This window comes from Caenorhabditis elegans, chromosome IV (assembly GCF_000002985.6).
Source record: "Caenorhabditis elegans chromosome IV".
In the NCBI taxonomy this organism is placed as follows: domain Eukaryota; kingdom Metazoa; phylum Nematoda; class Chromadorea; order Rhabditida; family Rhabditidae; genus Caenorhabditis; species Caenorhabditis elegans.
The window spans coordinates 11482476-11509729 of record NC_003282.8 but is presented as its reverse complement, the minus strand read 5'-3'; the positions used below and the strand labels follow the sequence as shown (position 1 = coordinate 11509729).

The 27254-nt window shown below is 34.4% G+C and overlaps 3 protein-coding genes and 8 non-coding genes across 16 annotated transcripts; 5 read left to right on the top strand and 6 right to left on the bottom strand.

Annotated features, from left to right (window-relative positions):
* Window positions 1–2: 2 nt before the first annotated feature.
* On the bottom strand, window positions 3–4962 carry twk-25 (Potassium channel domain-containing protein; the record flags this gene model as incomplete). 3 transcript variants are annotated; one of them, NM_069769.6, is made up of 15 exons in its annotated part: window positions 7–358; window positions 768–916; window positions 966–1214; window positions 1262–1498; window positions 1548–1689; window positions 1802–1924; window positions 2339–2481; window positions 2527–2691; window positions 2940–3048; window positions 3095–3127; window positions 3180–3288; window positions 4126–4199; window positions 4549–4676; window positions 4722–4860; window positions 4904–4962. In NM_069769.6, 15 exons carry the CDS (start codon window positions 4952–4954, stop codon window positions 158–160), a joined length of 2052 nt encoding a protein of 683 aa, NP_502170.4. In that variant the 3' UTR covers window positions 7–157. The 3 variants fall into 3 exon arrangements, 2 of the variants coding, with proteins under 2 accessions (NP_001263792.1, NP_502170.4); NR_101961.1 differs by having other exon boundaries at window positions 158–358; window positions 4126–4207; window positions 4904–4954; NM_001276863.2 differs by lacking the exons at window positions 2339–2481; window positions 2527–2691; window positions 2940–3048; ... (4 more) ...; window positions 4722–4860; window positions 4904–4962 and having other exon boundaries at window positions 3–358; window positions 1802–1921.
* On the bottom strand, window positions 2203–2223 carry 21ur-15164. The gene has a single exon (NR_056659.1).
* Window positions 4963–5034: 72 nt separating the features above from the next.
* On the bottom strand, window positions 5035–5085 carry H21P03.9. Its single transcript, NR_056658.1, has one exon. It is a non-coding gene; the product is annotated as an Unclassified non-coding RNA H21P03.9 (non-coding RNA).
* Window positions 5086–7626: 2541 nt separating this feature from the next.
* Window positions 7627–9009, bottom strand: H21P03.10 (BPTI/Kunitz inhibitor domain-containing protein; the record flags this gene model as incomplete). Its single annotated transcript, NM_001268631.1, has 2 exons — window positions 7627–7826; window positions 8934–9009. 2 exons carry the CDS (start codon window positions 9007–9009, stop codon window positions 7627–7629), a joined length of 276 nt encoding a protein of 91 aa, NP_001255560.1.
* Window positions 9010–10500: 1491 nt separating this feature from the next.
* H21P03.5 lies at window positions 10501–10594 on the bottom strand. Its single transcript, NR_056656.1, has one exon. It is a non-coding gene; the product is annotated as an Unclassified non-coding RNA H21P03.5 (non-coding RNA).
* H21P03.4 lies at window positions 10501–10594 on the top strand. The gene has a single exon (NR_056657.1). It is a non-coding gene; the product is annotated as an Unclassified non-coding RNA H21P03.4 (non-coding RNA).
* Window positions 10595–11555: 961 nt separating this feature from the next.
* Window positions 11556–27068, top strand: sms-1 (Phosphatidylcholine:ceramide cholinephosphotransferase 1; the record flags this gene model as incomplete). 4 transcript variants are annotated; one of them, NM_069767.6, is made up of 7 exons in its annotated part: window positions 11556–11647; window positions 13368–13451; window positions 23622–23831; window positions 23992–24370; window positions 25020–25309; window positions 25593–25768; window positions 26316–27068. In NM_069767.6, the coding sequence occupies 7 exons, from the start codon at window positions 11563–11565 to the stop codon at window positions 26499–26501; spliced, it is 1410 nt and encodes a 469-aa protein (NP_502168.2). The 4 variants fall into 4 exon arrangements, with proteins under 4 accessions (NP_502168.2, NP_001255559.1, NP_502169.2 ...); NM_001268630.3 differs by lacking the exon at window positions 11556–11647 and having other exon boundaries at window positions 13445–13451; window positions 26316–26501; NM_069768.6 differs by lacking the exons at window positions 11556–11647; window positions 13368–13451 and adding an exon at window positions 21732–21871 and having other exon boundaries at window positions 26316–27066.
* On the bottom strand, window positions 14392–14794 carry H21P03.6. The gene has a single exon (NR_056654.1). It is a non-coding gene; the product is annotated as an Unclassified non-coding RNA H21P03.6 (non-coding RNA).
* Window positions 14476–14794, top strand: H21P03.7. The gene has a single exon (NR_056655.1). It is a non-coding gene; the product is annotated as an Unclassified non-coding RNA H21P03.7 (non-coding RNA).
* On the top strand, window positions 18203–18266 carry H21P03.8. Its single transcript, NR_056653.1, has one exon. It is a non-coding gene; the product is annotated as an Unclassified non-coding RNA H21P03.8 (non-coding RNA).
* H21P03.11 lies at window positions 26470–26569 on the top strand. The gene has a single exon (NR_101960.1). It is a non-coding gene; the product is annotated as an Unclassified non-coding RNA H21P03.11 (non-coding RNA).
* Window positions 27069–27254: the final 186 nt, after the last annotated feature.

The window sequence follows — 27254 nt, the reverse complement described above, 5'->3', positions numbered from 1 at the left end:
TCATTTCAAAAATAGTATTGTTTATGAAAATTTTAAAAACATCAGTAAATAAATATGACTGGGAGAAGTTTTGATATGTAAAAATTGTACAAATATGGTTGCTCTTGTTTTTTGTCAAACTATTTTAACTAAGTTATTATTAGGTAAAATTCCACAATTAAACATTATTCTCTCTTTGGGAAGTTGATCGAACAGTTGCTTGATTATCAGCAGCAGACCCTGGGTTCCGTATGTCACCTCGACGGATATTCACACGACCAAATGCACCTCCGTATACATCTCCGTTGGCTTTCATGAATGTTGCAATGGAACGAATTGTGAAGTTGTTCAGGTATTCATTTGGAACCGAACCATCGTTCTGAAAATGGGGATGACAGTGAGAAGGAATTTGCTATTTAGGCAGATACCCTACTCGGCATAAGGCGCCAAATTCTTTCCCGAGTTTGAAAAGATACAAAAAAATTATGGTCAAAGATTGGCAAGGCTAGCCTAGGCTTGAAGCAAACAACTTTCAGCCAAGTTAATAATTTTTGAGTCAAACTTGGGCAAAAACCTACAGCCAAACACCTAACTTTTTCCTTTTTTCAATACACCCGCTGTTATAGTTTGCTGATTTCGGCTGTCTACGAAATATCCACAGTAATCTCACAGTACGAGATCAAAAATATGACTGGCAAGGCTTAAATGAATCTAGATATCGTAAATTACACCTACACTTTTCTCCACGCCAATCTTATTTTTCTATTATCTTCCCTTTCAAAACTCACTTCATCTGGAATCATTCCTTCACTCAACATCGACGTTTTCCGACTTGCAACATCTATCGTTGGTGGCTCAGAAATCACTTGGCCTGTTGGTAATACTGTTGCCTTGCTCCAAATGGTATCTAGTCGATTTTCAAGCACTGTCATCGATCCTAAAATGTTTTGTAATCTTTGATATGGAAACAATCTCAGCCCACTTACCAAAAACTCCATTTTCCAGACAAATATACGTAACTCTATTGACAACTTTAAGAATCGGCATTCCAAAGAAAAACATAATAGTGATTAATGGAGAGAATGTTACATTATTTGGCATAACATCTCCTAAACCGATAGTTGACATTGAAATGAATGAAAAGTAGAAAGCATGGAAAAATGAAATTCCAGAATCAGGTGGTCCAGACAGTTCGTCGTATTCGAATATAAACATTGTAGCGGAGAGTAAGTATACTGTAATTGAAAATTTTAATTTTAATTTCTTAGAATAGAAAACTCACATATCATTACAGAAACACTAAACTTGATGGGAAGAGTGATAATCTCATCTTCATCGAGCTTATCAACAAATCCTCTGACTCGACGGAAACTATCGATAAGAATAGTGTACATTTTGGTTAAATATAGAAGTGCCCACTGTCCAAGATCACGAATTACCACGGCTGTTAAGGGCACAAATATCAAACCATAAACAATTACAAGAGCTTTTCCAAGAGAAGATGATGGAGCAATGGATCCTGAAATACTTTACAAATTATTCATTTAGTCCCTTAACTTCAAACCCACCATAACCCGTAGTAGTGTAAACATTCATTGAAAAAAAGAACGCAGATCCATATGTCCATTTCAAATTTTTTGGATCCTCATGCTTATAAAAAGTACTTCCAGAGTACAAATCTTCGGCATTCAGTAGTTTGACGTAAGCACGCTATAAAGTAATCAATCAACATGAATAAGTGGAGAAAAAAGAGAAATAGAAACGAAAACGGATAATATAAATCACGAGATTGAATGCAGGAAGTTGCTGGTTACCAACTTACCGTGATAAAGTATTCCATTTGGGTGATATTTGTTAGTTTCATTGGGTCTAACACTTCAAGTTCAAGGGTTTGAGCGATTTCATAGATTATTCGATCCAGTTTTCTTTTGTGGAAATGCATTGTCTGGAAAAAATAGAATATTAGAGTTGTAACTTTGAAAAAATAAATTTAGCTGTAGAAGTATTTACTTTTTTGGGTAGAGATAGCCGCAAAAAATGGGTGCCTGCTTTCAAAGAGACCTGCTATGCCTGCCTCCCATTTCTACAAATTATCAAGCCAAAATGTGAAAGAGACAGGCATGTGGATTTGAAGGCGTGCCTGCCTCCTACGAAAAGTTTTGTTTCAGAGAGCATTAAATCAATTTCGATTAATTTTCAATTCAAAAAGTTTCATTCGGTGATCTTCAGATTTCTATTAAAATAATCTTTCAACTTTCGTTTATCACATTTTAATAAGGAAGTTTTGAAACAGTACAAAAAATATCTAGATGACCTCTAGACAATTGATAAAATTCGCAAGTGTTCCAAAGTTTCATACCTCGTGTTCATGGCGTGATTCAATTGAAAAGAAAAGAGCGGCACCGAGAAGTGTGTACAAAAGTACAAGAAGAAGCATGCAGACGTGACGGAATCCTATCTTTTTGTGGTTATGTGCAAACCAATAGAACGACTTGTGGAATCCTGAAGAATTTTAATTGAAGGAAACTGAACCTTTTTCGGACGAACTGTTATTAACAGGAACAATTGGAACACTGCGAGTACTCTGGGCCATTGACATTGTCTTTTTACTATTTGTTGTGTTGTAATTTCTTCTGACTGCTTCATCGTCATCATCGTTATCTCCACCATATCCAGCATATCTTGGGAAATTTGTGTTCTTCTGGTATATTCCTGAAACACTGGAAATCAATACTCAAAACAAGAACGTTTTTTAAAGCATAGAGCTTTTTCATTTTTTGATAAATAGGTGACATAGGAATAACAATGCGAGACAGAAAGATAAAGAGTTGATTTTCCGAGAAAAGTCGCTTTCATAGGTTTTTTGTTCAAAATGGCGTGGCCGATTCTCTCTTCAAAAAACCCCCATTCCTAGTGTTAGTTGTGATTTATGTCATTTGAAATCAAAATATGATACTGACCTGTAACAGTGTAGTAATTTTTCGCATAGTAGTTGTCGATGACGTCATTATTGCCCGGTTCTGTACGATCATTATAAATATCTTTCTCTTTTCTTGTCAATGAAGACGCCTGTAAATTGAATTACATCAGTCGGAAATCGGATTGTCATTCTTACCCGATTTTTGAGAAATTGACGATTCGCCGTGCTCTGCAATTTGGAAATATTAAAAATTTTAGTGTGCAATTTTCAATAACAAAACCTCATTTGATTGAGAAATATCTTCTTTCGATAAATATGGAGAGTTCCGAAGAATACTTTTGAAAGGCTTTTTATGATCTTCTGACATGCTCCCGGTTCTGGTACGACCACTGAAAATAATATGAATCATAACTTTTCATTTTTGTAAATAGCAAAGTTTCTGATTACGACCAAAATAACTACAGTATCAACTGTTTCGATGAATTTTTCTTATAAGTATTGTCGTTGGAAAATCAGCGACGTTTCACTTTGTAGTATTTCAACAACTACCAAGACTTCACTTCAAAATTCAGAGAATAAAAATATATGATTACAAAATATCTCAAATGTTGAAATTAAACAAGAAACTATAAAATCAATACCTGCATTTAATAACTAAATATTTAGGCATAATTCAGAAATAACCATATCACTTTCATGAACTCTGTTTCTGTACTTTGCACGCAATCCGAAAAATCATTGCACCCAGATAACCCCGACGGAGAGATTAGATAATTTATTATTGTGCACGCAATAATGGCATTTCTTTGAAACAGGAATTATATTTTTCATTGAAATACAAAACTAATTAATAGAAATAGCTATGTTAAAACTGTTTTAAAGATTGATAAGTTTTTTTTAAGTGGGAAAAATTGTTTAAAAAATTTTTTATGAAAAGATCAGTATTTTGAAAAATTTCCGTAGCATTTATGAACCCCAATCTTTAGAAGTATGCAAATGCCTAAAGCTCTCAAAACTCTATGAATGAGGATAAAAGTGTAAAAGCGATTCTCAGCAACGTTTAAAACGTATATTTCCCACTTTGGATATTTTTGCTAAACCAAGACACTTTTTGAATAAATGTCTTTCAACTTTTGAACTTTTCCAAATTTAGGAATCATCACATTTGTTCTCGCATCTCGAGTTTTAGAAGCATTTCAGATGATTGGGAATTTTTTAAAGCTCACATATTTTCACTTTCCGTTAAACTAGTGCTTCTCGCATCTTCGGCTTCTGCTGACTTTCGACGTAGAGTTGTTGGCTGGAATACTGTTGAAAAATCAATAAACTGAAAAGGAAAACATGTTCTTAAATTTTGGTGTTTTAATACCCATTAGTTAAAATAAAATAGTTTTCAAGTCTACGAATCGAAAACCCTCTTCAAAAAAATTAAAATGTTCTTCTGCTTTTAAGGCGACCTACGCCTGCCTCGTAACAACTATCAAAAACAATTCAGTGTATTTATTAAGACAGTAAGACCCAAATATACTAGGATCCAAAGTTAAAATCCCAAAGACAGGGGTTAAGAAATTCAAATGCATTGAATAGGCAGTAGGCAGGCACGTCGTCAGGACATAAATCAATAAACTTGTCAATGAATAAATATTCACCTGCTTCACATCTGAATTCTTATATTCTCCTGAATGTGATGCAACTTGTGGATTTGAAGAATCCGAATTTCCACCAACTGAACTTTTTGGTGAAGTAGATGAGCAGCTTTCTGATTCTTCATTTATATCTGAAATTAAAATATTTAAAATAGATTTTTAAAGCTTGAAATCACCTTCAGATTGTAATTTCAGTCTTCGAATCTCATTGGAAAATAAACTCGTCGCTCTAAGTGGTTGTGTCGGGGATCTGGGCATAGGAATTGGGGTCAGGTGTTTTGAAGTTGATGGTTCGGAATATAAATGGGATGACTCCTGTAAATATTCGTGAAAACTTGACTTTTTGATGAATTCATACCTTCAGCAAATTTTGCTCAAAGTGCGACGGAAAAGCTTCCATCGCTTGCATTTCTGAGAATCTGTAAAATAAAAGAACGTTTTGATAGAAGAGAGGATTAGAAGCGAATATGAAAAAAGAGATGGAAATGTGAAGCTTTCGGAATGGTTGACTAGTCGTACGAAACACGTTCCCTTTTCGGTCGCGATAAAGAAAAAATATAGAAAAATATGTACAAACATCAGGCGATGGGTGTGAAGTACAACTACAACTTGAAGAAATTCTGAAAATTTTAAAACTTACACCGTATTTTGTCTATTAGTCTGACATTTGACTATTTTACGTTGACAAATTATATCTTGTTTCATTTAAATTATTTCGAAAAATTCTAAATTGTAAAACTGTAGAACAATAAATAATCAATACTCTGATCGTTAATAATTGTTTGATAAACTCAAAGATAGTGGAGATATGAGCTGCCAAAGTTGAGTAGATGCAAGACTATTTGAGGAAATATTATTGTTAAAGAAATAAAACATGTTTATTCAGAAATGCGGATTACAATATTGGAGAAACATTTATGAATTGCGATAGGGGAATAATTCTAAAAAGGCGTTTACAATCCTTTCAACGAACTCGAAATAGCTTCAATAAATTGACAATTTTTTGCAGACATCTCAAGATTTATAGTGACACTTCAAATAATACATAGTGTTCTGCATCGTTGTTCTATTTCAGAAAGGATCAAAAATTCAAGAATCTTTCGATTTTGACGCCCTATAAAACACACAGTTGCACTGGGTATACTGTAGACTTCTTTTCACACCGCCGGGTCAGAAGAGGTAAAATCAAACCACCATCTAATAACTGATGAGAAAAATGGATTGTGTCAGTTCGAAAAGATTTGATAACTGCCATAGCATAACTGTAGTTGCATGGGAAGTTTTTTTGACGACGTCTACAGAGCAAAAATCAGAAAGTCGGTCGGCAGGTGCGTGTAGAAGGGATGATCATCTTGATGATAATGAGAACATTGGAAAAGCAGAAGAGAAAATTAAATAATTGAGAACTGCAGAGACATAGATGTTAAAGTGATTGCACCCAAATATTGGGGACATTATTTGATCGGAGAATAAAGAACACAGATCTGTTATATTATTACTAATTGTAAAACTAAATTGTTTTGCTGTGTACTTCTATAAATTTAGAAGAAAAGTTCGTAAATGGCACAACTATTGTCAATCTTCTACCAAGAAACGACATAGAAATTTTTTTTTTTCAATTTTGAAGTCTACTTCTTGCCCGCTCTTGTTCAAATTCTCAACTAAATTCATAAATAGTTTTGTGCGAAAGTTGACATATGAAAGGCTCATTAATTAGAAGCCAGAAATGAAATTTCTGAAATCAAAACTGATACAAATATTTATTGGCAGAATTTATATCTCCTCCAAAATTTAATTTAGTTTTCGTTGACAAATTTGCGCTACAAATAAGATCTCCTTAAAACATTCAAAATTGCATCCAAATTTTATTTACAGAAGCGATTTTTCAAGACGAAAATAATCATATTTAGTTCCAAAGCAGGATCTATGAGGTCCAATTCTAGTACTACAAAGATCACATTTTTTGTGGAGACTCGTTTTGTACTTACTTTAAACATAACTACACAATTCTCCTGACCTTCAACAAATTAAAAAAAAATACAAATGCACAGAATAAAACCGTTTTGGAACTCAAAATCCAAGTCAGAATACAGTATGAAATCTATTAAAAATGAACAATTCGAGGCTAATCTTGCTATTCGTACCATAACATCATTTTATGACATCAGGTAATCCAAACCGAGTGAAACAAAAACCAAAGCATTACGAGTGAATATTCAGAACATCTGATGAAGAGAAAACTGTGAATTTCATGTGGAAAGGGGTTTGATTGATTTGAAAACAAATCGGCCAATTTTCAAGACCAAATCATATTGGGCAGGGGGTCTGAAAGGTCTGAAGGTTTGGGGATAGAAAGAACAAAAGTTCATTGAAAATAGCATAGATAAAATTTATAGATTTTTGAATAAATGTTATACTTTGGAAAAATACAATTAACTTTTATTTACAAAATTGTATTATTTAATAAGTTCTGCAAAATCTTTTGTCATCTAAATTTAAATTTCATTTTGAAGGCTTACGTACTTTCTCACTATTTTATTTGTATTTTTGAGAATGAAATCGGTATATTATTTGCTTGAAAATGCTCTTTGTATTTTTTCTGATAATTATAGCCAGGGGTGCCACTTTTTGGCCTCTTCCAGCCCTATTCACGCCTTACTTCGTATGTAACTTTTTTCATTAATTATTGGTAATTTTGTTGTTGCACGATAAATTAAATTTCAGAATAAAATGTTATATGAATATTCTTCCATTTTTTGGATGCGTCTTCCGGGAGATAGGATTGGAAAAACAACATTCGATGTAGCAATGTTTCAGTCACATATAAGATATATGACTCATCAATTAAAAATTTCCTCACAACTAGAATTGATTCTTAACAATTAAAAGGTCAGTTGCACCGGTGGTAATGTCAATTTCGCGGCGACAAAACTCTTCGATTGGTTCGATGATTATCACACGAGAATCGGAAAGAAAAATATTTGATGATGATGATGAAAAGAGAAAAGAAGAATTAGAACAGTTTCGTCGCCCTTAAATCGTGATTGGTGGACAGTTTCTGTCTATATATGTTGAAAGGTTTTATTTATTACACACAGAAAAACACTCATCAAATGGACATTCAAACGATTGATGTACATATTTGAAGTAACATGAACGGTAAGAACTTTCAGAGATTGTAAATATATGAGGTACTGGTGCTGAAACTACAGCAGTTTCATCTGCAGGGGCTTCCTCCTCTTGGGATGGTCGTGGAGTTTTGGGAGCCAGTGCGATTCCTTCTGGAAATTAATGAATTTAGTATATCCTAGAATTTTTGAAAATTGAAAAAAAAATTGAAATTTGTTTTCCATTTTTTGACAATTTCTTCAAAAAATAGCAAAATTTCAACTTTAATTTTTTTGGAAAACCCTCTAATTTTCTTCTTAATCTCTCTGGAAAAAACTAAAAAAGTATTTTATTCGAATTTCTAAAAATTCTGAATTTCTGGAAAATTCTAGCTCTTTCCTTCCGAACAACATAAAAAATAATGAATTTCCTGGAAAAAGACAACACTGCAAATATTTGACGATCTATGAAGTTTCAACATATGCTGCATATTTTTTTTCTCGAAAAACCACCAAACAAAACAAAAAAGTAAGGCCCGATAAAATTTCCCATCTCTTTCTCTCGGTCATCGTTCATCTGCCAATAAAATTCTTTCTGAGAGTTTTATTTTCGCAGTTCGGTTCCGTTACTCGCCTGCTTCTTCTATGATTTTTCAAAAACTTTGCATTTTTACTAGAGGAATATTTCTTTAAAAGTTAAAAGTTTACATATTATTACTTTTGTTAGCTGTAACCGTTTCTCCTTCAAAAATTCAGAAATGGAAAATTTTTCAAAACGCGGCTATACAGTACAGCCCCACACTGTTGCCTAGCCTAGAAAAGGATAAAACTCGGACATTCATTCATTTTTATTCACGATTTGTAAGCTTGTGCTCCAAACTATTTCATAAGAGTGGCCGAGTTTTTCATATTTAAGGCCATGTAGGAAAACCCGAGATATGGTCTGTAGGCCATATTAAGATTTTCTGGTCTTTCAAAAATTCTGCAAGTATCTTTTAAAATGTAAAACAGAATCTGAAAAATTTTAAATATTTGACAAAAAAAATTGTTGCCGCATCTAAACTTGGAGGATTTAACCGTAGTTGCATGTTTTGGTCCATGCAGTTCAAAATAGCTTGAAATTTCAAAATTGTTAGAACTTTTGGGGTGAGGATACCGGGTGTTTATTTTCCCAAAACAATCCACTCCTGCGATTTCGTCAGCTGTAATGTCATATTGCTATTTAAAAAAACATTGAGTTCAACATTTTGAAGATCATCAGATAATTGTGAAATAACTCACGCGAGTATCCAAGTGGTGTAGACAAAACAACCAAATTGATAATGAGCAATTGGTAAAGAAAAGATAGATGAGTCATAGAAAAATGGGTGGAGATTTCATAAATATAAGGAAATTGATGTGACTTATCATTAGTTGATACTCAATTCGGTTGTAGTGATCGGTTTTTGTTTTTCCCGATTTTCTAAAGGTTCAACGTGTATTGTTTTATTTTGAAAACCAACGCCTTTCTCTACTTTGCTAAAACATTCATTTTAGTAATACATCATCCTTGGTAACTTTTCTGATTCCAATTTCAATCGAAATGCGCACCTCAATTTATTTTTTTGAAATTAGTTATCACAATTAGTTATTACCAAGATTTTATGGCTTTTTATTATGATGTAAACATTTTGCCACACACAACCACATTCAGTCGTTGATCGATATCACTTTTTATTTGAAAGAAAACAACTTTAATTATAATTATTTATAAAATTCTGTTCTCCTAGAAAATTCAACTTGAGTTTTACTTCTGATGTTCCATATTGAGTAATAAATTTTGATATCCATCAAAAAACTTTTCACATAGTTTTCTGAATTTTTAAGTAAAATGTTTCAAGTCTTTGCCAACTCACCAAAAATCAAGACTGAAATCTTCGACTCTACATTATCTAGGAGTCCCTATATATCGCAAGCTATTCTCAACTTTTAATACGCTATATATATTCTACGTTAACATAAATGCCCTCCCAATCGTATCTATATGAATATATTCTTCATTCAAAATGTTGTACTTGTGTTCCAAATTTTCAAAAAATTGTCGTCGTTTCCACCGCGATTTGTCTCGATAATCGGCCACAAAGTATTGTTGAAATAGGACAATTTTTGTTTATAACCCCGATTCAATTTTTTTATTTCAATTTCTTCCTTCTCTTCAATAATTATATTACTGCTCATTTGCGTCCCAGTTGGCAGTTATCAGCTTGTTATCAGATGTTTGAAAGTGCAAGTAAACTCAAAACAGAAAGGAGAGGAAAAGTCGAAAACAATGGATGTGGATTTCATAACTCATTTATTAAATATTCTCACCCCGATATAATAAATCACATTCATATCCGAAATAAATAAATAATGCATGCCAGGGGAATATATTTTTTTTGCCCCGAAATTTTGCTACAAAAATATGGTAACGGGTCCCGAGTAGGGACTCCCGACAGGACATTTTTGTTGAATGCGAAGAGTCATGCGCCTTTAAAGAGTACTGTAAAGTTTGCTGTAAAATTTTCAAACAAAAATATAATGAGTTACTGAAAAAATCCGATAAATTTTAACGATCGTTCGAATCGTGAAAAAAAATTTTAAAATGAAAATTCAGCAGTAAAGCTTGAAATTACGGTAACCTTTAAAGGCTAACACCCTTTTGTAAATCAAACATTCGTCGTGTCGAGACCGGGTACCGTATTTTTGGGACAAAATTTCGCGTCTGGGCCGGTGCCAACTAGCAGCTACTGTTTTTTAATTCAAACCGTAACATGCCAAAAGCGTCGAAAACTGATTGTTTTGTTGTCATTCTCCCCAGTCTCTTTTCGTGTTGATCCTCCAGCTGATCAAACATTGATTTGTCTCGAAAACAGAACGCCGGCCTTGTCCTTCATCTCTCTATGTCTCGTATCAAGGCAGAACCTAGCACACTCACTAGTTTTTTGTCTTGCTTTTGTCTTCTTCCGCATTAGCAATGAATTGATAGTATTGTTTTGAAAACTGATATCTTTGTGCTCTAACGTTTATATTTCTTTGACTGATAAACAAAAAAGAAATAGTATATGTCTCCATATGATCTCTCAATTGTTTATATTCATATTATTCTACCCCTCTTCCTCTTGTTTCCTTCCATATCATATCGTTTTTCCCCGATTGACCACCCTCCAACAGCTCACGACATCCATTTTTCAAGCATTTGTACCTAACATTTTCCTCTTAGAAAATGCGTTTTTGTTTTCTTTTCCACTACTGCCACCTGGGTGCACCTTTGTTCTTGTTGTCTCTACTTTGAGTTCTTTCTTTTTACTTCTATCTCTGCCTTTGCGTACATGCTCAATTAGACAGCCTTGAGTAAGAGTAGATAACTAAAATTCTAAAAATTGGCACCCTGCAGTCAAAAATGTCTAGCTTTTTTCATTGTAGTAATTTTCGGAAAAAAACTCAATTTAATTGTTTTTTTTTTAATCCTGAAATATAAATATTTAGAAAATAATCCGAGATTTTAATACATCACAACCAGTGTTTTTTTTTAATTTAAAACACTTTCGTTTATAATTCAAAAAATATATATTTTTAAAAAACTTTCAATTGAAATTCTGAAAAAATATTGATCAAAGGAAAAACAGATTTGAAACAATTTTAAGTAGCCTATACCGTAGGTCAATTTTAAAGGCACACACTGAATATCTGCGCATCGGTCTCGACGCGACTCATAAATAAGGCTTGTAAATTTGAATTCTTAATTTTATTTCTCTTCCTAAAAGCAGTTTTTATTCGGAGTTTGATGCTTTATTAGTTGTTTTTCTGAAAATTAGTATTAATTACACTTATAATTTTTATGTGACTTAATTTTACTCGTTTTACAGCGTAATTAAGCAGATTTTTCAGAATGTCGGTGACGGTGGAGGTTGCCGATGAAGAAACGCATGATGTTCCGCTGGTTGAGCAAGTTCGAACTACACCTGATCAAAACGGTGAGGCGATTTTTCGAAAATTAAGAAAAAAAAACAAATTTTAATCGGATCAAAAAATTACAAATTACGTGTCACACTGAATTGTTCCTCAGACAAACCATATCATACTAACTCAGAGTAAAAAGCGGAGTTACATAATGGTAAAGCACACTAACCGCAGTTCGGTGCAAGTGTGGTTTTACTCGGAGTAACCACGCTTTACTATGCCTAGCTCAGCTTTACTATGACTAGACCTGACTAGCTCTGACCAGCTCTGATTTACTATGACTAGGTCTACTTATTACCCTGATTAACTCTGATATTCTCTGACTAGCTATGATTTACTATGCCTAGCTCTGATTTACTCTGACCAACTCTGATTTGCTATGACTTTTTCTCAAATTTTTCTGCTGATTCTGATTTTTTTTTCTAGAAAAGGGGATCCAAATATCAATAATAAATCAGTAGAAAACGCATATTAAAGACAAAAATGTTTTCTAGAGAACCCCTACTACTTGCTTATTGCCTCTCCTTGTCAACCCTTCGCCCTGCTTCATAGAACCTTCCCTTCAAGCCCCTGCCGTTTCCCGAACCCCGATCTTCTGATTACTAATCCCATCCCTTAACCACTAAGCTATGCACGCGCCGATAACACAGTGGAACATATCCATATATAAACAAATCAATGGTCGAAATCTGTATTACCTGTACAGAAAGTGTAGATAGTTAGAGAGTGACAGACATCCGGGACCCAATGGGGCGGGACGCGCGGAAGAGACGATTTGTGTCGATTTACGACATTTTCCTCGTTGTCATCATTTCGTAAATCGACACAAATCGTCTCTTCCGCGCGCCCCGCCCCATTGGGTCCCGGATGTCTGTCACTCTCTAACTATCTACACTCTCTGTGCCGGTAATAACACACCGTTTCTCTCAAAGTGAACTATGAAATCTGAAATTCCCGCAAAAAAAACTTCTCGAGAAAACTAAAAACTTCCTACAGTACTACTACAGTACCTTGACCATATCCCCCTACTAACTTCAAGTCAATACCTCTTCAAAAGTCAAAAATTCAAATGTTCCCAAACTACAGTAACCCCACCGTATACCTACAGTACCCTACATTTTCTCGCATCTCGTGTGCAGTTTAGCGATGGGAGAACCTGACACTGTGTAAAAATACATAATGAAACTTTTCAATTTGTTAGCTCTTTTAAATTTTTCATGTATTGTCAAAAATCGGGAATTACTCTGTTCTCCAAATACTAATTTTAGAAGTCGATCAGAAAAACAGTATTTAATGATTTTTTTTCTGATTTGTCTTGCGATTTTTTTTTTTCAAACTTGCTTCGAAAAGTTATAATTCAAAGTCAAAATATGATCACACATAAGTATTGTATGATATCATGAAACGAGAAAACTAAAATTTAAATTCCCGCCTGAAATTCGAAGGGTCAGTAAGTGCGCTCCACTATATGGGTAATTTCATAGCTAGTCAGGGCTAGTCAGATCTAGGTAGAACTAGACAGAGTAAATCAAGTCTGACTTACTCTGCCTAGTTCTACCTAGATCTGACTAGCCCTGACTAGCTCTGCTTTGTCGATTGGAATAAATCATAGTTACTTTACTCTGATTTCCTCTTCCTAGATCTGGCTAACTATGCCTAGCTCGGAATTGGTCTGATTGTACTTTGTCGATCTGATTTACTCTGTCACTCAAAACACCTAAACAATTGTTTCAGTTGATGTAAAAGTCCAAGAAAACAACGTCGTAACAACGAAAATTGGGCCAAAACTCGAAACAATTCCAGCAGCAAAAATGCAAGGTACGTTCAACTGTTGGCTAGAGTTTTCGAAACATAGCTGTAGTGGTTGTAGTTTTTGAAGGGTAAACAGATATTTAGCCGATTTCTGTTCGAATCGCTGTTCTGAGCATTGCCACCGAGCCATCGGTTACCCAACTGTGTCAACATTTAATGACCGAATGGGATGTTAAAAATAGGAAATTGGGGATTTGAGCGGCCTGTAGGAAAATGGTAATAAAATAATTCAATCATGCAAATACAATTTCAACACTAAAAATTTCTGTTCACATTGCCAATATTGTTTTTTAAGGGGGAGTAGAGTTTGTCGGGTTTCTAAAGTCCGAGAAAGTTTGGGTCAGAATTTCGAAAAATGAAGGCAAATGTTTTTTCTAAAATCAGAGATTTCGCCAACTTGGCGTTTTCGTGGGTGCTGGAATACAGTTTTTATCAAATTATCGATCTTTATTGCATACTTTTCTCGTTTATTACGCGTTAATTCGTAGATTTAAGCGCATTTTAAGTCGGTAGGCATCCAATTTTGGTAATTTTTGGGCGCCGACCATTTTAAAATGTGCCCTAATCAACGAATTAACACTTGATAAGCGAGGAAATTATACAATAAATGTTGATAACATAATAAAAATTGTATTCCAGGTGCTGCTACGAAAACGTCAAGTTGCGGAAATTTCAGCTTCTCCGCCATTAAAACAAATTTTGGAAATTTTTCGGTTGTTTCGGGCCCTTTTTTTAATTAAAAACCCAAAATCCCTACTCCCTCTTTAAAAATGAATCGACTATTTTTCGGAAAACCTACTCCACTTCAGTGTACGTCATCAAGAAACAACACTTGTAAGAGCATTATCCAGATTACATGTCCGTTAGTTTTTTCTTCTTCTCTTGTAAGAAATTTCATCCGTCTTCTTCCAGCAGATCTAATCAACTTATACCTCTTCTTTTTTGCGTTCTTTGTCATCCTAGTTTTGCTCCGCTTCAAAAAAAAAGGAGCGGAGCCTCTTTGTGTGCCAAACGGAGAAATACGAAGAGAAACAGAGAAGCCGCTGGGACCCTTTTCTAGAAGGGAATGCTCCATCTTCAGACGGCTCCCTCGCATCGATTCCAGGGTCCCTGCCTCTGTGTCTCTACATCTTCATCAAGTATCTCACGTCTACCCTAACCTCAATCATTTGTCAGCGTCTCTCATCGGATCCTATCTATATTTTCAAAACGAGAGGACGAGGAAGAGGCACAATGCGAATTCCAACGTTTTAACCCTTTTTTGCCATCCATGACATGGCCATCATCCTGAATATACACACATTTATTTTCCCGTTTTTTGCGGTCGACTGAGTTCCTAGTTTCTCGTTCTCCCTCTTTTTACTACTCATATTCGGGAATAGTAAAGTGGTAGAGGTACTGGTGCTCGTCTTTTTGTTCTTACTCTCAAGAGTCCCAAGAGTTGAGCTAGTGGCTTCAAAATTATTTTTACTCTTGTTTTTCAATCTTTTCACACAATTTATTGCAATTCGACGTTAAATTAATTTTTTTGCAGTAAAAATTAGAAATCTTCCAATTAAGAACCTCGGCTTTCGAATGCCTCATCCACTTCAAAGTTTTCAAGTAGTTTTCGTTTTTTCCCCAAAAATTGTCGCCTTTTGTTCCATGTTCTTCTTTCTTTTTTCTGTTATTGCAACAACTTGCAGCTATTATTATTCCTCTACAATTTGCATGATAAATTGGCTGAAATTTAGTTCCTTTTGTTTTCTATCTTCATGGAATGCAAACGACACTCTTTTTCCGCTAATTGATGCGAATCGGAAACCATTCGACATCCACTTTGCCCTTTCACACCTTCGTCATTTATATCATAATATATGGGAATCCCTTTTTTATTATAAAAAAGTTATAACTAGGAATGTGTCCAAAAAAATTCGTCATTCTTCATACTATATCAAATTTCACAATTAGTTTGAAACAATTCAGAACGTAGTTTTTGTTTTTAAAAAAAGTGAGAATTTCCTTTTGGATTGATACATGACTTTGATATATTCCCTATGGCGAAATGATATGACAATGTTGATTAAGACAGGCAAAACCGCAATCGTCGCCTCCGTCGACGGTGTCAAATTATCCGTACAACACACTCACGTCGTTTTCCTTCTCCAATCTGTATACATCCTTCTTCGATTGATTTCGATTGATTCTTCATCTATTTCTCTTTCCTTTTCTTCTCAATGAAATTGAGAAAAACCACCCCCATCACCGCATATCGTTTACCTAGTTTGTTGTCTCAGCGTTGATGCCGTAATTTTTCTCCGTTCTTGCGTCGTTCGACCTGACGGATAGGGCAGTTGGAACGAATCAAACTTCCTGATCGTTTTCCGCGACGAGTATTACACAACTAAAATCTAGTTGAACAAGAACTTTGAAATTTTGTATTCTCGTGAAAATGTTCTTCTAAATAGTTTTCTAGTTTTTGCCCCCCTCCATTTCTATAAGAGGTTGCAAGTATTTTTTGTTTGCGTAACCTAGAAAACGCAACCATCCGATGAGGACCACCCATTCATTCATTTTTTTTTTTACTTTTTATTCTTATAGTAACAATTGTTATTCAATTTCTCTTTCGTCGAATTAAAAAATAAGTGTTTTCCCATAGGGGGGGGGGGGTCCTTCTGCCATAACACCTGGATGTAATCCTCTTTACTCGAAGAAGTGGTGACCTGGACATATTTACCCTAATGATTGGTTTTTTTTTGAATGCCTCCTCGAAACTATCGATTTCTAATTCATTTTTCTACTCTAATCGGTGTCAAAGTGTGAACGTGACCTAGTACATTCTTTCATTTTCCTTCCCATTTAGTTTTTTCTTCGAAAACCGAACGTTTTCTTTTGTGTTCTCTAAATCTCTCTTCTGCGGTGTCGTTTTTCCTCCTTTTCACAACTTTTTCTGTTATTCATCCGATTCGTCCACCGAAGGTGTTCTAACGATCCATATGGTGTGACCTAAAGGCATCTGACTGTAACTGTTCTCTGCCTCCTTTTGCAAACTCATCTGTGCAACTAGAAAATGTCAGTGTACAGATTACTCTTTTTGCGGTAACACTTGGGAAAAAGAGGATTATGTAGATATTTGTGGCCTTCGCTTACTGTCAAACACACACACATTCGGTTTTTGATTCGGTATTTATTTCTCTCGTCATTTTTTGTTACATCTTGGCTAGATAGCCAGTAGTACCTCTCTCTCTCCCATTATTTCGACCATAATGCTTTTCCTCAATGGCTTCTGGCCTGAAGACGTCGTCGTTGTCGAAAATGGCTAACAAATTACACATGTGTGTGTGGTGTGCGAAACACACACATTCAACCGATTCACTTGTTGTCTGTTTTTTTTTTTTGAATTTACATTTTATAAAAAGATGTTTGAGTAATTTATTTCCATCTCTTGACCACTTTGGGCAATTTGAAATGAATGAGATATTTGCCAAAATTGATACATTGGCGTGTCAGATTTGTAAATGAAAACTGACTGCGAAAATGCACTTTTCTGTGTAAAAGGACACCTTTTGGATTAATAGAAAATGTGTATTTCCATGTTTTTTTCCAAAAAATTGTGATCTAAAATCACAACAAAGTACACTTGCACACCCACTACACGACATCAACTTGACTAATCTTTTTTTTTACTCCATTAGTCCATCAGATTAGACTACTCACTCAACACTTTTTTATCACTTGGCCACACCTTCAGTTACTACCTTTTTTACTGAACAGTTAGTTCTTTTATAGACAAAATGTAATTGATTATTTTCTTATCAAAGTCAGCTGATTGAATGATAGAACGCAACATTTTTTTGCTGCAGTATGATCCAAATTTGATTAGAAGTTGTTACAAAAAATGCCTCTTGTTGGCTAAATAGATTGATGTTCCACTAAATAATCACTATTTTCAACAGAACAATGACCCTGTGTCGATTTACGTAGCTTTTGTACTCCACGAAGAGAAATGTGCATTTCATTTTTGTACATGCTTGAATTTTGATCATTTTTACGAAATCTTTACGAATGTTTTCTTCATTCGAAAAATTGCAATTTTTTTTGAAGTTTTTATTCAAAAATACAACTGCCCGTTTCCTGTAGTTTTCAAATACCGACAAAAACTAAGGAATTAAACTCGAAAAACTACCGGTTTTTGAAAAGAAAAAATTGAAAATCTTTTTTAATAAACGCTTAGACTGTTTGCTTATTTTTCTTTCTAAACATCGGAAAACCGTCTGAAAAAATTATAAACAAATAGTTTCGAATTGTTGATAATTTTTTGAGTTTTTTTTCAAAAATGTGTTAAAAATCCAAAATTGTAGACGTTTTCACTTTTCAATCAATGCCAAAAAATCCAAAAGGTTTTTAATTTAATTAATGTGAAAAGAAGAGTATTCTTCCAGATTAGCAAAATAATTATTCTGATAACCTCCCACTGTGTAAAAAAGTGAAAAAAAGCAACACAATAAGGAGAGAGAGTTGTGAATGTGTTATCTGACGAAAGTCCCGAAACAGAGAAAAATGATGTCGGGAACTGGTTCCTTTACGTTCACTTCTTCTTCTTTTTTTTCCTCACATCATCATATTCAATGTGCCTTCTGTATCCGCCTCTCTGTGTCTCTTCATCTCTCTCGTTTCTCTCCTGTGACTATTTGGTTGACTGTAGTCGTCGTCGTTGAAAGAGAGACCGCGGCGCCAGCGCCGAGCGAAAAAAACCAAGTATCTTCGTCATTTATAATATATATTTTCTCTTTTCTGAAAGAGAGAGAGAGACGAAGGGCATAGACATCTAAACAATATCTTTTCTCGATTGTGACGATGTTTGTTTCATTCTTTTTTTCTCTTTTTCTTCATCATCTGAATCTTCTTTGACTTTCTTTAATGATACCAAATGGCAGTTTTTTTTGTTTTCATCGCCACTTATCTTGATCAATTTGGTTACTTCCTTCTCAATGACTCTTCAATTTTTCTCTATTTTATTCCATTTTTCTCGACGAGATCTAGATTCTTTCATTTATGATAAATGGATGAGCCATTTGAAAAAGATGGGGCAAAGTTTAAAATTCTTTTTGTTGGCACGTGTTGGGTACCCGCACACCTGGTGCGAGCACTTATTCTTAACCTCAGAGTCTGACTCCGACCAATTGAGCTCTTCTTTTTTTTCAAAATTCCCGAACTCTGTAGAACCCACAAAAATCAAGCGAAATTTAATTGAAATTACTTTTCATGGCAATCCATATCTTTCAATCTATTCTAATGTAATGTGAACTTTTGAGAACCAATGTCCGAAGGCCATCCGCTTTTTATAAACAAAAACTGCGCCCACCTCTACATTACTACCAACTTTTCGCAATATTTGTTGACATTTTTTTATTAATTCTGCTGGAAACATAATCTGTTCGATGTTTCGTTGAATATGAAATCTCTCCCGCTCTCTCGTTCACAAATTTCGAAATTCGAACACTAATGACGTGTTTTTTTGGTGTGACTCATGGACTTTTGTTTTCTGATTGTAAAAAAACAGGCGAAAGTTCCAGACATTTTCCATATCAGAAAATTGATTTTTTGAATACTGTTGTCAAATTCAAGTTTGTTTGAAGAGAGGGCGTTTTTTTATTCAACATGGGTTGTTTTTATGAAAAACGAATAACTTTGAAATCCATGATCAGCTGATCTGGGGGTTTGATCTATGATTTCAGCGAAATAATATACAGAAGAGGCGAATCTAGCAGTCAAAATGCATGAGTCCATTGGATATTATATTAAAGTACACGCTTCGAATCCTTCGAAAGACATTTAAAAAATATTGAATTTTATAGGTTTTTCGGATCATTTTGTGGTCCCATTTTCTTTATTAAATTGAATACATTTCTTGAAAGGCGACTCAAATTTAGTATGTTACACATTTCTAGAATGGAAAAATCATGAAACAATACATTTTCAAATACTGAAAACTAGTATTTTCTTGAAATAAATTGCCCACCCTTAGCTTCCACTTTTAACCCTCTGAAAACTTTGGCGCCATTCTAATTTCTGATTCTCTTCTCTCTCTATCTCACCATCATCACCTTATCAACAGAACTGTTGATCGCAGCCCAACATGAACTTGTTTCATTGCATCTAATCCTTTCACACTCGTCAGTTTTTTTTCTTCATTCGTCGACCTGATCTGTCACCGTCTTATCCACTCATTTTTCATCCTGGTCCTGTGGTGCCATCGAGAGCAAGAGAGCAAAAGAGAGGTAGTGTATAGTTTACAACCGGAGAAAGAGGGCTCTGGAGAAAAACCTAACACGAGAGAGTGATGGAATTTGAGACGCAGACAGCTGAACAGACATATACATCTGCTACTGCTGGTCAAATTGTTGAATGAAAAATAAGCATCCTTCCTTCTCCTCTCATCAACATTTCTATCTCTCTCTCCAAATTGAATTTCCTAATGAGTACTGTTGGTTTTCTGTCGTTTCTCACAATCTCTCGATTCTAGATTCTATATTTTTGTAGAGAGAGAGAGAGAGACAGACAGAGAGAGATAGATGGAGAGAGACACAAAATGTGACATTGACTCCCGCGTCCGTCGTATTTTTGTCAGTTTCATCAGAACCCGGTCTCTTGTCCCAAGGCTGTTTTAAACTTTACCTTTTGCCTCCCTCTCTTTGTCTCTATTTTTGATGTGCGTGAAGAGGTCATCGCGTGATTTTGACTTGTCTGAAAATACTTTTGACCTCGTCTTGGCATAAAAAATCAGAGGATGCAATTTTTCGTTTTTTTTAATCGAAAAGACACACTTGGTCCTGAGGTGGATAGAAAAAGTTTTAAAAAATTGATAGTTTCCAAAACCCCTTTTCAATATTCTCTCCATAACATCTATTATCTGTCTTCCGCCCTCGCGTCTTTAATTTTTACTGAAATTTACCCAACTGTGTAATCGGTTCAAGTACCCGTAAATTTCACTCTTATCACTTCCTATATATTCGAATTCATTCCAATTGTGTAGTCTAATCACTTTTTTCATTCAGTTATCAATATTGACTCCGGGTTTCATTTTTGCAACATATTTCTTTATTTTTTTCAATTTAAAACCTCTCGCATTCCTTCAAGTGCATTTTTCAATAATGATTTTTTTTTTCAATTTATCATGAGAATAAGAAAAATATGTTTTGATTCTTTTGTCATTCCTCGTTCTATTCTTCAGTCTTCAGATGGTTTCTCACCTTTTTATCGAATTCAATATTTTCTGGAGTACTGTAGATATTTGCATTATCAGCACACAAATCATGGGTTTATTGAATAGGAATCCTTGTTTTTTGGAAGAGTTAGGTGAAAGTTCGGTCACTTGTTCGATAAGTATATTACAAAAATACGGTATCCTATCTCGTCACGACAATGTTTTGCTTTTGGGAGAATTTGAAAAGACGTGCGCCTTTAAAGAGTACTGTAGTTTCAAACTTGTGTTGCTGTAGAATTTTCATTGATTTTTCGTAGGTTCTGTCAGGATTTGTTACAATTTATGTGTTTTTAATGGAAAAAACTATGAAAAATTGATAAAAATTCCACAGCAACGAGAGTTGAAATTACAGTAATCTTTAAAGATGCACACTACCGAAATATTTGTTGTGTCGAGAGCGGGTAATTTATTCCTGGCGAAAAGTAGCAAATTTTGGCGCCCGGGTAATAGTCTATATGTCTAGAAGTTAGAGAAATTCGTTCCAAATGGAAACATCTCTTGCTCCCACTCATTTTCCTTTTTTTTTCGAAGAAAAACTCACACCTTATTTGCCCATTTGTTTGCTCAAAGAGCAATCTCCAATCTCGGCATCCCTGTGATAATATTCATTTCATCGGCTCATTCTTTTGTCTTTCTCCAAGTGATCGAATATGAAACATTGATAAGAATAACAAATCGATCGATTACTGATCAATTGATCTGTGTACTGCTGTTATCACAACCAGAAACACTTCTTTCTCAATAAAGAAAACCCCAAAAAAAAACTAGTTTTTTCGACTTCATTCATTCACGGCAAAAGTTCTATTTGTGTCTATCATTCTCTTGAGATATTTGATAATCATGCAAATATCACACCTCACACATAGACTCTTCCACCGCCGTTCTGCTGCACACTTTTTTTTTGTTTACCGAAAATGAAAACTAGTTTTTTTACTAGTCTTGGTGCTGGGAATAGAAACTATCAGTTTTGTCTGGGGGTATCATTGTGATAAGAGATCACCTGCCCATCATCATAATCATCGAACACCGTGTGACATAACCACCATAACCCGTGTGCATTGAACCTATTCTCAAATTGATTTATTCATTATTTTCTGTTGAATAGGAAAATAAATTCATCAATATCTATTAATGAAAATGTCTTGGAATCATCAATACACAAACTATGGATCTATTGCAGGTAAATTTACTGATATTTGTTTAGTTTTTAATACAAACATCTACATGTTGTTCTTATTTTTGACGTCTATGTTTCCTCGAACACTTATTTCTTAGCAAATGCTGAGCAATATTCTTTTTTTTACAATGAGAAAGAATATTGGTAATATTTGACCAACAACAGGGTGTCACCCTGCGTAGTGACAAATTCGTTTATTTGCAAAAATACGGTGACAATTTATTTTCTTCTTCCGTCTTATCGCTTACTCTTGACATTTCCAGCCTCTTCGATGCCTAAACTTTTGAACTCGGTTTTGCAACGAAATAATCATTTGTAATTCGGCAAAAAGAAATTTGAAATTCAAGTCTTCGAAATTTCGTGATTTTCAAATTTATCTTATAGCTAGAGTAACGCCAAAATGACCAATTTTTGAAATTTCTTAATTACAATAAAGCGATAGTTACGCAGTTTTCTCCTATCACAATTTTGCAATTCGACCAAAAAAAAATTTTCGAGTTTTTAATGCTCAAATTTCTGGAAAAGTCTAGAATTTTTGAGCATTTGGAAATTTGGAAATTTGCCAAACATTTACTGTAATTTAATGAAATCTAAAAAAAATGTTAGTGTGTTTTACTTAGGTCTCTACCATTTTAAGTTTAATTTTTACAATCTAATTGTATTCTCTGTACATGTACATTTTTTGTAACAACAAGGCTATAACAACATTGATTCTTCCTTTTCTTCATCCTCCATGCCACAATATATTTTTTCATTAAAAACGCATACACAAACATTTTTGGCTCGTTCTCCCCTCCTCCGCCCTCCGCGTAATCTCTACATTTGTCAAATTTAACCTATATTTGTCATTTGTCACTCTTTCGTCCGTCATCACCACCACCATCATCTTTTTCTTCCTTGCCAGGCCGTGCCAAGCAAGCTCTTCCTCGCCGTTTTTGTGCACATTTACATAAGTCCCCATTCTTCACACAATTCAACTTTAGCGCCTATGAGACCCCGGGGGAATGATTTTGGAATTGCTAGAGTATGAAAACAAACTGAGAATATGAGGCGTTGGCCACATTTTTCCTTATGAGAAACTATTTTTCGTTGATTTCCAACTTAATAGAGAACTAGCGAAATTTGGCTAATTGCTTTATTAGGCTCAAAATGGCCCAAAACTACCGAATTTGGTAATCCGATGCCTAATTTCTCAAAAAAAAAATATTAGAGAGGAAATATTAGAGAAAAATGGCTTAAAACACTCCTATGGGGTACTACAATGACCAAATATCATGGTAAAAATTTGGAAAAAAAACTTAAATTTTATATGATTTTTTGAAAATTGATGAAATGCCAGTTTTTGCCTAAAACTTAAATTTAAACCTATCGCCAAGACAATTTGTTCGATGGAGCATTTAATTATTTAATTAGATCATATTAAATTTTGGTTTTTTTTTCAATTTTTTTATATGATATGATCGGTTATTGTGGTGGTATCATAGGTTTTTTTCCTCATGGGAGCTGCTCCTTTTTTTTGAGAAATTTTTAAGGCATCGAATTCCCAATTTTAGGTAGTTTTGGACCATTTTATGTCAAGTAGAGAAATGACCCAATTTTTCTTGGCTATTCACTCCACCCTTTAACAGTTGACTCATTCAATTGATAGAAGTATGACTATTCTCCGACTCTGTCTTTTATTTCAATATTTTGATTTTTACTGTTTATACAAGCTGCTATTCGTGTTCAAAACAATAACAAGTTTTTTTTTCAGACGACAACGGTGACGAGGAGAAGGCGGAAAATTCAGAAGGTGCTGCTGCTGAAAAAGTAGAAAAGCAGCACGACGACGACGGTGTTGTTGTCCACGAAGAGACTGACGGCGTGGCAAGCAGCCGAAGCAGTCATCACGACAAACAAAAACCGGGGGAAACGAAGAAAAGTGGTGACGGAAAAATGGATGATGACGATATTATCACAACGGGTTGGTTAATTGATTTCGGAATTTGTCGTGTTTCTACCAAATGTCTTTCTTTACAGTGTTGAATTGTGCACTTTATGTTTTTCAAGTGTTTGTTGTTCACATTTTCACACGTCAACCACCTCATTCTTCGTTTTTTGTATTCATTTTCCGCTTTTTCCAGCGAGATCTTCGTCTCGTCGAATCTGTGGTTCGGCGGCCTCGAGTTCTGACTCTGAAACAGCCGACGACGCCCCGTTGCTACCTGACGAAGGACCATCGCATGCCGTACGACTCGAAATGCCTGGTGATAAACCAGCAAGTCCCCATGATCGGTTTCCGAAGACACCTCTGAAAACGTTGGTTGCGTTTCTGATGCTCGTCGTAGCGGCAGCTGGAAATACAATCACATTATCATGGATTCATGAACGATATCCATTGACACCACCACTTCCTGATATTGTGTTCGAGTTAATACCAAAGATTCCATGGGGACTTCGATTATGTGAAAATCTTATGATAGGATCATTTGTATCACTTCTTGTACTTATTCTCTTTCATAGGTAAGTACAGTTTTTTGATTTTTCGAAAATTTGCTTTAAAATTTGACCATTTTCTTCTTATTAGAAAAAACCATTGAAAAAAATCTTTTTGTTTTCATCGATGCGTACGAAATTTTCTTAAAAATTGATTTTTTTTAAAAGTTAGCTCTCAAAACATTTTTTTTTTCGGTTTTTCGGAAAATCGAAAATTTTCAATTTTAGATGACACCATTAAGCTAGGGTCGAAATCTTGCGATTTTTGATTCAAAAATACGGTATCAGGTCTTGAAGCGACTTATTTTCATTAATGCGGAAGAGTGCGCGCCTTTAAAGTGTACTGTAATCTTCTATCCCGGAAAACTCATTGAAATTTCATAGTTTTTCTCACGTTTTCCTCAAATTGTCTGTTTCAAAAAATAATCGAAAAATGTATGGTGAATATATGCAATAGCAACTTCTAAAATTTAAGAAGAATATTATAAACTTGAATTAAATTCTAAATAAAAAATTACAGTACTGTTCAAAAAAGGCGCACTCTGATTAATTTAAAAAAAGAAAACAATTTTTTCCAAAATTTGGTATTCGAAAACATGAACAGACAATAAAGAAAAGTTTGCGCAAAAAAAAAGTTGATTTTTTATCTATTTTTTACATTATCATCTGATTGCAGGCATCGATGGATTGTGCTCCGTCGTCTCTGTTTCATTGGATCAATTCTCTATGGTATGAGATGTATCACAATGATGGTTACTCCAGTGCCAAAAGCCGACGAAGATTTCGAATGCTCGCCACGTTTCGGTGAAAATGCCACGTTCTCGTTGATTGTGATGCGAGGTGTTTGGAGCATGTTCGGGCTCGGTCTCAACTTATTCGACAATCAAAAAGTCGTTTTGTGTGGAGACTACATTTACAGTGGACACACACTTGTGCTCGTCGTATCGGCTCTTTTCATTGGAGAATGTAAGCACAATCTTTTATTTAAAAAATGTGCATAATTCGCAAAATTTTCACGAATTTTATTTTTGATCTACTTTTTTGATCTGGCCATTGTTTTCAATTTTTTCAGAGAACATCGTAACATCGAAAAAAAATCTAGAAATATTACCAAAAAAATTCCATTATTTATCAATCACATAAAAAAAAACATAATTTTCTGCTGGAAAGAAAAAAAATCAACCAAAATTTCAAGATTAAAAAAAAAAATTAAATTTTTCAAAAAATCAAAAAGTGTCCCCTTTTTCAGACTCTCCTCGACGATTCTACATTCTTCACTGGCTGTCATGGTTAGTGTGTTCCGTTGGTGTGATCTTTCTAGTTCTATCACACGGACACTACACTATTGATGTGATACTTTCATATTTCGCTTGTACACGAGTATTCTGGGCATATCATACACAGGCTGCACATCCATCCATTCGGGTACGTTTTTTAAAAAGTATTTTTATAAATTGAATCAATTTGATAATTCTGCGAAATGAACCAGTATGCGGTGTTCTCCCAATATTTCTCATTAAACTTTTGTAAGAGAATATAGGAAAAAATTGCTTCATCTGAAGATAGCTTTCATTTTAGTGTAAATAGTTGGAAAATTGCTCAGAAATTGTCTGAAAGTAGAAAATTTGCAAATTCTTTTTTTTTTACTTTTAGACAATTTTCGAGAACTTCAAACTTAAATTGTTTCAAATAAAATAAAAGTTATTTTGTTAATGCAAATATTTTTCTATATTTTTTCATTAAATTTCAATTTAAAAACAAAACAAAATTTCGCAAAAACCCCAAATTTTGATTTTGAAACGAGTTTGTTAAATACATTTTCTATAAAAATTTCAAAGTTTTGAGAATACTTGTACTCTGGTTACATTTTAGATTTTCTTTCTTTTTTTTTTGAAAAAAGTGAGAATTTTAAAATGCATAAATTTTTCGTTTTTTTTCTCTGCTTGGAACCATGAAAATTATAATTTTTCAGCTTTCTGTACAAAATCATCAAGCCAAAGAGTTTTGGTTCCCATTGTTGCGATGGTTTGAAGGAGACATACGGCGACCTGTTCCACGAAGATTCGATTGTCCAATCTCGTATTCACAAGTGTGTAATGCTTTCCGGCGAGTTCGTCCACGTGGCAGAAATGGAGCTGCACGACCTGCTTTCGAATGAGAACGGACCACCCCACTCATCTCCCACCATCCAGCTTTTGTTTGTACATTTCCTTAACTCTTCTCATTTTAATGTGAAGCTAGTTCATTCCAGACGCCCGTAGATTATTCTTTCTTACCTTGGTTTTCATTTTTCTTTCAATCCAACCCGATGATGTTCCCGGGTGCTTTCACGTTTTATCACACTCAAAACCACTCCAAATCTACCATGTCTCTGCCAAAATAGCACACTCCTGAATCGACATTAAAAACTGCTCCGCCGTTACTTTTATGGGTTTCGCCACGAATTTTCTTGCCTTTCAAACGGCTCCTTTACCTTCTGCGTTTTGATTGCTTATTGTAACCCCTTTTTTTTAAATTTTCAATTTTTCCCAACCCATCCCACATCGATTTCGTCGTCTTTGAAACTACGGGTAACTCTTTTCCCACTCATTCTTTGTCAATTGCGTAGTATTTTTGTTGAACATAGCGTTTCACTCTTGTCAGACAATTCTCATTCCCTCCATTCGCTTTTCAAAAATACCTTTTTGTAATTTACAATCTCAATAAAATAGAAAATTAATTTTTATACTGGTTTCAACATTAAAACAGAAAATGATATGGGCTTTTGGCTTGATTTTTAAAACTGGGATTTACCATTGAGTGGTTCAATAATAATAGTAATATTTCAAGAAACAGGAAATTGCATCCAATGGATAAATTTATAACAGTACATAGCTAAAATCAGTCGTAAATTCGGTGTGCTAAAATGCAT